Here is a 12,700-nt window from a genome sequence, read left to right as displayed (position 1 = left end):
AGTCTTTACCCATGAAATATTAGTCCTGATTCTGTGGCAGACATTTGCTTCTTTCATGTACAATTAACACATCCTCTCTTTATCCCCTAGCTTGTGTGGATAGTGAGTTTCCTGTCGGCATTTCTGCTTGGATTACCCTATGGTGTGGCTGTAGGAGTTGGATTCTCGGCACTGGTTGTTGTGTTTCAGACCCAATTGTAAGTACTTTGGCATATCCATATCGACTCTTAAAGCTCACAATATGTAATCAGGAGAAAACAGTAAGGGAACAAAGTCCCATTGCGAGCGCGTTTGGCCGCGTGTTTCCCGGCACTCGCAGTGTAAAGAATCACGTGGCTATTCACGCGACTCGCTTTGAATAAGGGGCCAAAACGGGGAACGTGCCGCCCAGGCCATACATAGCCACATTTTGTACAGTGAGGAGTTCCACTTGGCAGAATTCCCCAATGTAGCGAGATGTCGGGATGCCATTTTTAAATGGCGTCCCGATCTCCGAGACCCCAAAACAATCTCCGACCTTCCCCCCAGCCCGGAAGCACCAAGGGAGTGACCCTGGTGCTAGCCCCACCAGCACCCCAAACACCAGGCACCACCGGCCCGATCATGTGCAAAATGCCAACCTGGCAGTGCCCATGCCAGCTGGCAGTGCAACCATGGCAGTGCCAGACTGGCACCCAGGTGGCAGTGCCAAGGTGCTAGGCTGGCAGTGCCAGGCCAGGAGACCCCCAAGAGTACCGTTCCGTCTGTTCCCTGTTTGTGGGGACCAGTGTGAACAGTGCTCGCCGAAGTCTCGGAGGCGAAGGGGGTCAATTCCAAAGCCTCAGTTACATTGGGAATCTGCACATTAGAGTGGGCGGGATTGTGAGCGGGATTCACGTCGCAGCGTTTCACGAGATCGCGTTGCGAGCCGGGTGGAGCCCAGCGGGGAGTCTCCCGGCTTTCAGTGGCGATGCTGTGCTGCGGCGAGCTGCTTTTCAGGCGCAGCGCGAGCGTTGGATCGCGCCCTAACTCTGGATCTCATAATTAAGGTGTTGGGTACTTGAAGTGAGAGCAACCGAACAAAGAAAAAGTGCAGGTAATGAACATGAAACACTTATAATAATAATCTTTATTATTTTCACAAGTAGGCTTACATTAACACTGCAATGAAGTTACTGTGAAAAGCCCCTAGTCGCCACATTCCGGCACCTGCTCGGGTACACAGAGGGAGAATTCAGAATGCTAACCAGTGCTAACCACTGTGCTACCGTGCCGCCCTTTGTATGAATTGGATATTTCAGTCCTTTTTATCACTTTGATCAAGAACCTGGGCGACATTCTCCATGGTGCCGGGAGCGCAGCCACTCCCGCGGGTTTCCCAACGGCGTGGGGTGGCCACAATGGGAAATCCCATTGGCAGGTGGTGGGAACGGAGAATCCCGCTGCCGGTGAGAGGGCACCGCCCAGGGAAACACGGCTGGCCGACCGGAGAATCCTGCTCTGATTGTTTGGTAGTCAAGTGACCCCTGCCATGTTTGTCATTTTCCTTTAGAAATGGCTGCTGGAAACATCTAGTTTTATTTTGGTAATTAGCCATAGTCTATGAGGGATGATAGGCGTATCTCTCATGGGAGAGTGAGAGAGAGAGAGAGAGGTGCATGTATAGTTTGAGGGGAACACTCTACATCAAACATGGGGCAAGGCAAGGTGACAGGCCCCCATGAGTTACCATAGCCAGTTCTGGGATCAAACCCACTTCATTGGCATCGTTCGGCATCAGAATGTAGCCAACCCCCTTACCTGAGGCGGTGTATCCAGAAGAAGAACAAGTATATTTGTATAGCATTGTTAATGTTAAAACATCTTCAGGTGTTTCATTAGAGAAACAAACATGGCGCTGACTGCTAACTCACATCGCCAGGGACCCGGGTTCAGTTCCGGCCTTGGGTGACTGTGTGGAATTTGTATATTCTCCCCGTGTCTGCGTGGGTTTCCTCCGGGTGCTCTGGTTTCCTCCCACAGTCCAAAGACGTGCAGATTAGGTGGATTGGCCGTGATAAATTGCCCTTAGTGTCCAAAAAGGTTAGGAGGGGTTACGGGGATAGGGAAAAGCAGTGGGCCTAGGTATGGTGCTCTTTCAGAGGCTCGGTGCAGACTCAATGGGCCAAATGGCACAGTAGGAATAATGTGGTTCTATGGTTCTATAAGCAGAATTTAAGTCAAATGATCAATTTGGACAAAGAGGTTTTCCCTTCTGTGCGGCACAGTAGCATATTGGTTAAGCACTGTTGCTTCACAGTGGCAGGGTCCCTGGTTCAATTCCCAGCTTGGGTCACTGTCTGTCCGGAGTCTGCATGTTCTCCCTGTGTCTGCGTGGGTTTCCTCCCACAAGTCCCGAAAGACGAACTTGTTAGGTGAATTGGACATTCTGAATTCTCCCTCTGTGTACCCGAACAGGAGCCGGAATGTGGCGACTGTGGGATTTTCACAAAAAATTCATTAGTGTTAATGTAAGCCTACTTGTGACAATAATAAAGATTATTGTTATTATGTGAAAATTTGGAAAGCTCCCCCTCAAAAAAGCTGATGAGGCTCAGAGTTAATTGACAATTTCAAAAAAGATTGACAGATTTTTGCATGTAAGGCTATGAAGGGATGTTTAGCCAAATTGGGTAATTGGAATTAAGGTACATGTCAGCTACAATCTGCTTTAATGTGGAACAGGCTTGTATGGCCGAATAACCATCCTGTCCCTATGTGTTTAATCACTGATTCTCCTCATCTTGGGCGGCATGATCCCCCCCCCCCGGCTGGGTGGACGAATCACCGGGGTGCCTCACGAGTCGCGCCACACCGCCCCGACACCCGCACACGATTCTCTCCCCCCACCCCCCCCCACCCCGAAACCAGCGCCACGAGAATCGCGTCGGGCCACTCGGTGAATCGGCACCCGCTGTTTGCGTCGATTCTCCGGCCCGATTGGGCCGAGCGGCCGGCGAAAAGAAATTACAATCCCGCCGGCACCGTTCACCCCGGGTCGCTGCCGGTGGGAACTGTGCGGGAACGCTGCGGGGGACGGCCTGTGGGGAGGGGGCTCCTTCACCGGGGGGAGCCTCCGATGGGGTCTGGCCCGCGATCGGGGCCCACTGATCGGCGGGCCGGCCTCTCCCAACCCCGGGCCTAGTTCCTTCCGCGGCCGGCCCCAGAACCCCGGCGCCATGTTGGTGAGGGGCCGGCGCGCGTAAGAAGTTCCCCGCGCATGCACAGAATGGCGCGGCCCAACTGCGCATGCGCAGGGATGAGCTGCCCCAACTCCGTATGCGCGGGTTGGCCCGGCATAAGGGGGCTGGAGCAGCGTGAACCGCTCCAGCGCTGTGCTGACCCGCTGTGGGGGCCAAAATAGGTTGTGCCCAGGTCCTGTTCGCACCATCGTGAAACGCGACGGCGTTCACAACGGCGCGGGCACTTAGTCCCGGGAGTGGAGAATCCTGCCCCATATTCTTCTACATTCAACAAAATGTCCCAGTCAGATAGAATCAAAGAATTTACAGTGCAGAAGGAGGCCATTGGGCCCATCGATGCTGCACCGGCCCTTACAAAGAGCACCCTATTGAAGCCCACGTATCTACCCTATCCCTGTAACCCAGTAACCCCCACTTAACATTTCTTTGGGGGGCACGAAGGGCAATTTATCCCGACCAATCTACCTAACCTGCACACCTTTGGACTGGGAGAGGAAACCGGAGCACCCGGGGTAAACCCACGCAGACACGGGGAGAATTTGCAGACTCCGCACAGACAGTGGCCCAGCCGGGAATCGAACGTGGGACCCTGGAGCTGTGAAGCAACTGTGCTAACCACTGTGCTACTGTGCTGCCCTGAGAAACTGTTCCTGATGCAATTGCTGCTGAAGGACATGAAATTATTGAAAGTGAAAAAATGAAAATCACTTATTGTCACGAGTAGGCTTCAATGAAGTTACTGTGAAAAGCCCCTAGTCGCCACATTCCGGCGCCTGCTTGGGGAGGCTGGTACGGGAATTGAACCGTGCTGCTGGCCTGCCTTGGTCTGCTTTAAAAGCCAGCGATTTAGCCCAGTGTGCTAAACCAGTCCCTAATTATTGCTCGAGTCTCATATGCTGCAAGAGCTTCAAACTTCAAATCGAGTTTACAGTGACAGTTGAATCATTTCCATCTTGATGTGGTCCCTCCTGAATGTTCCTTCGTTTCTTTCAAACCCGATCTGGGGGTTGATTTATTTTTTGTTCCACACAAAAAATATGCCTTTTCAGAATAGCTATGCCAGCTATTTTTATGTTTTTGTTTTTGCATAAAATTAATCCCCCAGATATCAAAGGAAAATGAAAAAGTATGAAACAGGCACATTTAGTTTGGAAATAATATCAAAGGGTAACACTGGGATAATCAAATACCTCATCCAGGTCCCCTCGGCCTCTTCTGTAGTTCAAACTTGGCCAAGATCCATGTTTGTTTATTTAAGATTTTTGGTAATAGGGAGGATCAAGACACAAACTCGATGGTTTCGTCAATGGTTCCCATCCTTAAGATAAAATGCAAAGTAACGACATAACAGGCAACAGGCTGTAAAAATATCAGCTCGATCCGAGAACTCATATATTTTATTTTACTTGGCCCCAGAGATTAACCTCAGCGAACATGTTGCTCCTCATAACAACTTATAAATGGCTGGACTGCTCCATAACATCCTGAGATTCATTGTGAGCCAATAAGAAATAACTTTCCGGTAAACAATCGATAATTGTCGAAAGACACCAGGGGTGGAAATGAGGGGAATTCATTTTTTGAAACCAGGAGAGGTGTTGTGTTCTGGAATTCACTTGCTGAGTGTGGTGGGTTTAATAGGAATTTTCAAAAGGGTATTGGATGCATACTCGAAAAGGAAAACATTTGTTGGGCTCTGAGTGAGAGCGGGGCAGTCAGAGGTGCACAGCCTGGTTCTAAACCGCGGGTCTGACTACCACTTTCTATGGCCTGTGTGTGGAATTCCAATGTCCTTGTGCCTTTCGGATGCGAGAGGAAAACTAGGTTCAACTTTCACAGAGGAATAAAGTTACAGAATGCCCAGGACCTGGGCTGTCATGTCAGACCCCAAACTAGCCTCCCTCACCTTTGCACAGATAGAACTAATCACCGGGTGCCACCCCCCCCCCCCCCAAACAACAGATAGAGAAAAGCAGCTGAGACTTGATTCATTGTTTGAAAGCTTTTTTACTACTTCACAAAGTGCCAGCGGGGCAATTTCATTGCCGTATTTTGACTTGATCCTTTCAGTGCCAGGAGATGTACTTGGAGGGACGTTTCATGTCTGGGGAATTATACGTGAAGGCAAAGCTGCAACAGGAAAAATCGTTGGGGGTGGGTGGGGGGGACAGTGCCGGGTGTAAGGGGAGCAGCGACTGGGGAATGGCGCAGATCCAGAGAGAATTCTGGGAGAGCTGTGCCATGCAGAGCAGCAGTGATGGGGCGGACTGCAGCAGAACGCCGTACCACGTGGAGAAAAAAGACCGAGGATGAGTCAGGAGTAAAGACTGGCTTCGCCCATAAGCCTGCTCAGCAAACCTTTCCACTGGAAACAGGAATTGTTGCTGCGAAAGTGTGAAAGTCGTGAACAAGGTGCCTCCGATCACACACCCCCTCCACCATCTCTGTTTCTGGGATGGTAGCACAGTGGTTAGCACAGTTGCTTGGGAGCTCCAGGGTCCAGGGTTTGATTCCCGGCTTGGGTCACTGGACGTGCGAAGTCTGCATGTTCTCCCCGTGTCTGCGTGGGTTTCCTCCGGGTGCTCCGGTTTTCTCCCACAAGTCGCGAAAGATGTGCTTGATAGATGAATTGGACGTTCTGAGATCTCCCTCTGTGTACCCGAACAGGTGCCGGAATGTGGCGACTAGGGGCTTTTCACAGTAACTTCATTGCAGTGTTAATGTAAGCCTACTTGTGACAATAATAAGGATTATTATCCAGAGAATGTGAGTTTCATAGAATCATAGAATCCCTACAGTGCAGAAGGAGGCCATTCGGCCCATCAAGTCTGTACCGACCCTCTGAAAGAGCACCCTACCTAGGCCCACTCTCCCATCCTATCCCTGTAACCGTGGACTCTAGGCCTCAATTTATTAACCAGTCAGTCCACCTGACCTGCACATCTTTGGACTGTGGGAGGAAACTGGAGCACCCGGAGGAAACCCACGCAGACACTGGGAGAATGTCCGCACAGACAGTGACCCGAGGCTGGAATTGAACCCGGGTCCCTGGCGCTGTGAGACAGCAGCACAAACCACTGTACCACCGTGCCGCCCTACCATGTCACTTTGGGAATTTTAGTTTGATTTTTAGAGAAGTTCTAGAAATAAAACAGTGGTGTCCGTCAGCGTGGCCAAGAGGCTATCGAAGTTTAGGAACCCAACTGGTTTACTGAAGTCTTTTACTAACTGAAACCTGTCACCCTTATCCATCCTGTCTATATGTGACTCCAAAATCAAACTAACCTGGTTGACTCTTAACTCTGATATGGCCCAGTAAACCATTGAGTTATATCAAATTCCACATAGATTGCAGTCGCTCAAGGAGAAGACGTACCACCATTAGCTTTGCTATGATGTCCACATCTTGAGAATGAATTTAAAATTAAATTGACTGAAATTCAGCCGAGAGATGCTCACAAAAAGACTTTCATAATGTGTTTGTCTCCATGTCTGTCTCCCCAGTCGCAATGGCCACCTTGTGGCCCAGATAGAAGCCAGCGATATTTACAGAAATCCCAAGGTCTACGAAAAGGTAAGGATGTTAATTAATGCAATGGGCAATCATTATTTATGTGTAATAAAAATAAATGTTGGCCCTGCAGCCTCTGGGAAGAGTGAAACAGAGACGAAGTACTCCGTTTCGGAGACTATTGTTCTCCCGCCGGAAAGAAACCGGGAGTGCAAATCAGGAAGCAATTCCCCAATCCTCCGCCATGCAAATGGATGCTATCAGGCGGCCATTTTGAGCGGCCTGATAGTGAGGTCCCATGGCTGGCCAAATATCCCCCCTCGCACCCCCTCCCTCCCCCTCCACATCACAATTCAGCTCCCCCCCACCACCTCTTCCCACATTGCAAACCAGCCCTCCCCACACCACAATTCAGGTCCCCACCCCTGGATTTTCTGGGTCCTCTCCCTTCCCCCAGTACAAAGGTGATCGGACCCCCACCGCCCCAACCCTCCAACGGAGACCCCGTGAATAAAGAGACCCCTCAAAGACCCCCTAAATAAAGGGACCCACCCAGAGACCCCGTAAATAAAGAAATCTCCTCAGAGACCCCCTAAATAAGGAGACCCCCCCATGACCCCCAGAAAAAAGACCCCTATCAGGAAGCCCCGTAGAAGAGATAACCCTGTCAGGAGGGGGTTGGGGGAGGCGGTGGCGTAGTGGTATTGTCACTGGACTAGTAATCCAGAGACCCAGGATAATAATCTGGGAACCCGGGTTCGAATCCCACTACGGCAGGTGGTGGAATTTAAACTCAATAAAATATCAGGAATTAAAATGTCTAATGGTGACCATGAAACCATTGTCGATTGTTGTAAAAACCCATCCGGTTCACAAATGTCCTTTAGGGAAGGAAATCGTCCCCCCTTACCTGGTCTGGCCTACATGTGACTCCCGACCTACAGCAATGTGGTTGACTCTTACCATCTACAAGGCAGAAGTCAGGAATGTGGTGGAACACATTGCCTGGATGAATGCAGTTCCAACAATACTCCAAGAATCAAGCTCAACACAAAGCAGGCCGCTTGATTGCTCACCCTTCCACAAACATTCAAATCCTTCACCATCGCCAAACAGTGGCAGCCTTCTGTACCATCTACAAGATACACTGCAGTAACTCACTAATGTTCCTTCCAAACCCACGACCACTACCATCCAGAAGGACAAGAACAGCAGATACCTGGGAACCCCAATACCTGGAGGTCCCCATTCAAGTCACTCACCACTCTGACTTGGAAATATATCACCGTTCCTTCGGGACAAAATCCTGGAACCCCCTCTCAAACAGCACAGTGGGTGTACCTACAACACAGGGACTGCAGCGGTTCAAGAAGGCAACTCACCACCGCTTTCTGAAGGGCAACTAGTGATGGGCAATAAATGCTGGCCTAACCAGCGATGCCCACATCCCATAAATGAATTTTTAAAAGAGGAAGCTCCCCTAGAAGAGACACCCCTGTCAGGAAGCCCCCCAGAAAAGAGACCCCTGTCAGGAAGCCCCCCAGAAGGGAGACCATTATAAAGAATTTACCCGCAGAAGAGAGACGCCTGTCGGAAGCTGGAGAACAGTCCAGACAAAGGCAGTGAAAAAAATCACTGCTTTAAAGCTCACCTGGGCAATAATGAAAAAATGAAATGAAAATCGCTTATTGTCACGAGTAGGTTTCAAAGAAGTTACTGTGAAAAGCCCCTAGTCACCACATTCCGGCGCAGCTGATACGGGAATCGAACCGTGCTGCTGGCCTGCTTGGTCTGCATTAAAAGCCAGCGATTTAGCCCAGTGAGCTAAATCAGCCTCTGTTGGCTAAACCTGCTGGCTCAGGCACAGGAAGCAGCACCTGTCAATTCCTGGAAAGAGAAAACCAGTGAGCTGGGTTTAAATCCCGTCAGATCTTTGATCTGCAAGCCATTCATTCATTTCTCTTTGGTATTGATTTTACTAGGTGTGATTGAAGTTTCCACGCACTCCCAGCTGTCAGCATTGCTCTATTCATCTTCCTTCACGGTTGGATAACTCTGAAGTGTTCTAACTGTGATATTAATAAACATCAATCTTTGATTGACAGCTCCTGGACCACTTCAAAAAGAATTACGTGTTTTCCAACCATTTCCATTCACGGTTGAGTGATTCTGAAGTGGTCAGCTAGAAATTGACAGCACTTTATTTTGTAAAATCATGTTAAGTGTTTGTCTGCTGTTGGGCTGTAGTAATTTCTTAGCTTCTACCATGAAGATGATTTAAAGGATGAACCTAGAAAATGCTTTTGTGGATATTCATGGGTGAAAATGTAACGGACCTCCATGGCAATCTTTTGGCTGCCATACCAGCTTTAAACTGTTTGAAAATAAACTAGATGATGCCAGATTTAAAACAGCCACACGCCACAATATCATTCGAGTATGTTACGTTTGCCCAGTAAGATCACCAAGCGTGGTTAGTACAGTAATAAGAGAAAACAGTGAATCCTAAAAATCTGAAAAAGCATGAGAGTGCCGGAGATGGACAACAGGATGTGTAAAGTGAAAGTACAGGTTGTTATTTCCAATGGCCTCCAACCAAACTATTCGCTTTCCGCTCAAACTGATAAGTTCCACTGCTGCACTTTTCAATTCTGTCAATAGCGTGCGAATCCTTGAGTTCATATGTAAACCATTCATTTTTGTCTATTGTTTTCAAATTTGGGATCTTGTGCTGCCCAGATACAAAAGATAATTTTTCATTTGCAAGTATTTGTGTTTGAGATTGAGAACACAATCTTGCTCCTGTGATTTATGAAGTGATCAGAATCCCATGATGGGCCTTGTTACACTCTCTGATCAACTGGTTATATGCTGAATGTAGTAGTAATGGTCATCGGTGATATTCTTGTTATAACAGTCATTTGATAGTTTAATAATAATCTTCATTAATGTCACAAGTAGGCTTACATTAACACTGCAATGAAGTTACTGCGAAAATCCCCTAGCCGCCACACTCTGGCGCATGTTCGGTAACTGAAAGAGAATTCAGACTGTCCAATTCAACTAACAGCACGTCTTTCAGGACTTGTGGGAGGAAACCAGAGCACCCGGAGGAAACCCACGCAGACACGGGGAGAACGTGCTGACTCCGCACAGACAGCGGCTCAAGGCGGGAATCGAACACAGGACCCTGGCGCTGTGAAGCGACAGTGCTAACCACTGTGCTACCGTGCAGCCCATCATGGTGATGCTGTGGCAGGGATATTTAATTCTCCCCCGCTGACACGTTTGAAGGCAGGGCGCAAGTTAACTCTAAGGGCAGCCTGTTCACCAGCGACCCAACCACTTCTGCCCCCTCTGCAATTTTCCCAGTGGCGGGGTTGGTGCCAGACTGCTTTCCCGCCAGAAGGTTAATTAAATGTCTTTGTGGGAAAATAATGCCCATCTAAGGGCCTCATCACGGCGCCGGTGGTGTATAATCAGCAGCAGCAGAGGCATGCTCCAACTGGCCAGCCTGGCACATTTCCCTGTGCAGGCTGGTGGTAGGCAAGCGATGGCACCCTCCTTAACTGGCGTCTCTGCCATTGGATAATCCCGCCCACCTCCCACCCCCACTACTCCCCTCCCAGCCACACCCACTCCCCACCCCCATCAGTTTTCCCTCCCCTTATGGTTTCTCCAATCCTAAACCCCATCTCCCACCTTCCCCAAAACATTTACAAAGTTCAGATCCATCGAAGCTCACTTCCTCATCGGCCGAGTGCACTAGCCACTCCCTCCCGACTGCCCATCCCAACCGGTGTTCGACATGGACGAGTACTATCAGGTCACTAGACTTGATAGCAAACTTAAATTACCCTTAATTAGTTATTTATGTGCGGCGCTAACAATTGCACACAAAAGACTCGATAAGGTACAAGAGAGGCTTTATTTCAGTGAGATGCTATTCCTCTGGCAGCAGCTGTAGAATGGTATCTCAGTGAAACTCATGCATATTTATACTGCTCCCTGGGGGTGGAGCTAGCCCCCAGGGAGGGGTGGGAAGGTGGTGGCCTAATCTACTTTACATGCCCACCACCCACAGCCAAAACTATACCCGATGGGAGCACATGAAATCCAGGCCAATAATAGAAGGATTGCTCCTGGAGTATTCCATAGCTGTTTTATTATTAGTTTATTTGTAAAACAATGTTATTTATTATCCCAAGTATATTACACTGATAAACTATTTACAATGTATTATTAATCAATTATTAATACATTTATGAATGAATCACTGACCTATTCGTTGTACAATTTTTTAAATCCCTAATTAGTAACTGAGCGATTGTTGCTTTCCTCTTCCAGGCAAAAGAAATCAGTGGAATAAAAATCATAACCTACTGCTCGCCCCTGTATTTTGCAAATGTGGAGTTTTTCAGGAAAAAAGTGATTAAAAAGGTAAAATGTCGAGATTCATTTTAATCCTGAAATGTAAAAGATATCTAATTTACAGCAATTCAAATACATGGAAACACTGGACTTGTAAATAATCATAAACATAACATAAACTAGTTTGTGATCCTCAACTCAAGCCTTTCCATGGAGTCTCCTCCACCTGTTTGATCTCGTGAGGATTGGAAGTTGGTTTAGCTCGTGAGGATTGGAAGTTGGTTTAGTTGGTTAAGGGGCTGGCAGCACGGTTCGATTCCCGTACCAGCCTCCCCGGATAGGCGCCGGAATGTGGCGACTAGGGGCTTTTCACAGTAACTTCGTTGAAGCCCACTCGTGACAATAAGCGATTTTCATTTCATTTCATTTCAAGTTCCTCTGGCACTTCCAATTGTGAATCAAGCAAAACTGGAAAATTCCTCACTGGTGCTAAATGCTCCCTTTCCTCGATGTGATATTTCCCCCTCCTCTAAAACTAATACATTCCGAAATTCCGAGATCCGTTAGGTGCTGCCTTGATGTATCGGTTGGGAATTCCGGGCCCCTCCGCACTGTGCTTTCTGGCAGTGGAGAGGCCCCCCCAGCAGGATCTTCCGGACCCACCGATGTCGATGGCACGGCTTGCCTGTCCCGCCGCTGGGGTGGGGGAAGTTGCCCCCGGCACGACCCCAAGATTCCCAACTGTGGGAAAGGCTGGAAAATCCCACCCCTCCGCCTGTACATTACGATTGGCCATCCTACGGAACTTATTTAAGCCCACCGGATTGTGAATTCGTCCTTTAAGATTTCTGCAAGTGACTCGCAGGCGTTGTGGGGCATCTGGAAGAATATTTGAGTTTACGTTTGTTGTTTGCCTGTTTTATTTGCTCATGTTGGCCTGTGTTCTTCCCCGGCAGAACCCACAGTTCCACACTTGAGTTAACAAGAAGTGCCCAAGTATTTGTGGGTTTCACCCAATAAACGGACAAACATGTAAAATTCCACCCCCAAAACCACTTGGAAAAGTCCTTTAATACTAAATACTAAAAATGCAACTTGACGTCTTCACTCACTGTAAGCCATTGGCTGATGTTACCCTAAGCACGACATGAACAGCCTAACATTAGAAACAGCCAATTCCGCAAATCAAGAATGCTAAAAACATTAGGGTGATCAGAAAATGGATTCCCCTCCTTCAGCATCACAGGCAGAAAACATAGAGACGGTTAGCTCGTGGTGAAATTGATTGTGTAAAACAAACGATCCCTGAGAGGGAAACACAGAAAGTAGCAAAGAAAAGGAATGCCTGACACATGTACAGTGCCACCCACAGCTTCAGGGTCACCCCAAAACACTTTACAGCCAAGGTAATACTTTCGAAGTGCAGTCACTTTCGCTAATACAGGAAACATGGCGGCCAATTTGCAAACAGTAAGAGGGGTTGAGGAGTACATATTGGCCAAGACATCAGGGAGAATTGCCCTAAGCTTCTAACAATAGAGCCTTTGGATGATTCCCATCCACTCGAGAGAGCAGGGGGCACCTCAGCTCAGTCCAT

The 12,700-nt window shown here is 48.5% G+C and overlaps 1 protein-coding gene across 4 annotated transcripts in view; it reads left to right on the top strand.

Annotated features, from left to right (window-relative positions):
* LOC119978982 (solute carrier family 26 member 9-like) overlaps window positions 1–12,700 on the top strand; it is a 126,813-nt gene that overhangs the window by 85,404 nt on the left and 28,709 nt on the right. For all 4 annotated transcript variants that reach the window (XM_038820948.1, XM_038820949.1, XM_038820947.1 and 1 more), the window contains 3 exons: window positions 91–197; window positions 6,726–6,795; window positions 11,080–11,172. In XM_038820948.1, the coding sequence (XP_038676876.1) occupies window positions 91–197; window positions 6,726–6,795; window positions 11,080–11,172 (270 nt within the window). The remainder of the gene's footprint in view (window positions 1–90; window positions 198–6,725; window positions 6,796–11,079; window positions 11,173–12,700) is intronic.

Source organism: Scyliorhinus canicula, chromosome 15 (genome assembly GCF_902713615.1).
Source record: "Scyliorhinus canicula chromosome 15, sScyCan1.1, whole genome shotgun sequence".
NCBI classification, from domain to species: Eukaryota; Metazoa; Chordata; class Chondrichthyes; order Carcharhiniformes; family Scyliorhinidae; genus Scyliorhinus; species Scyliorhinus canicula.
This window is presented reverse-complemented; position numbering and strand designations above follow the sequence as displayed.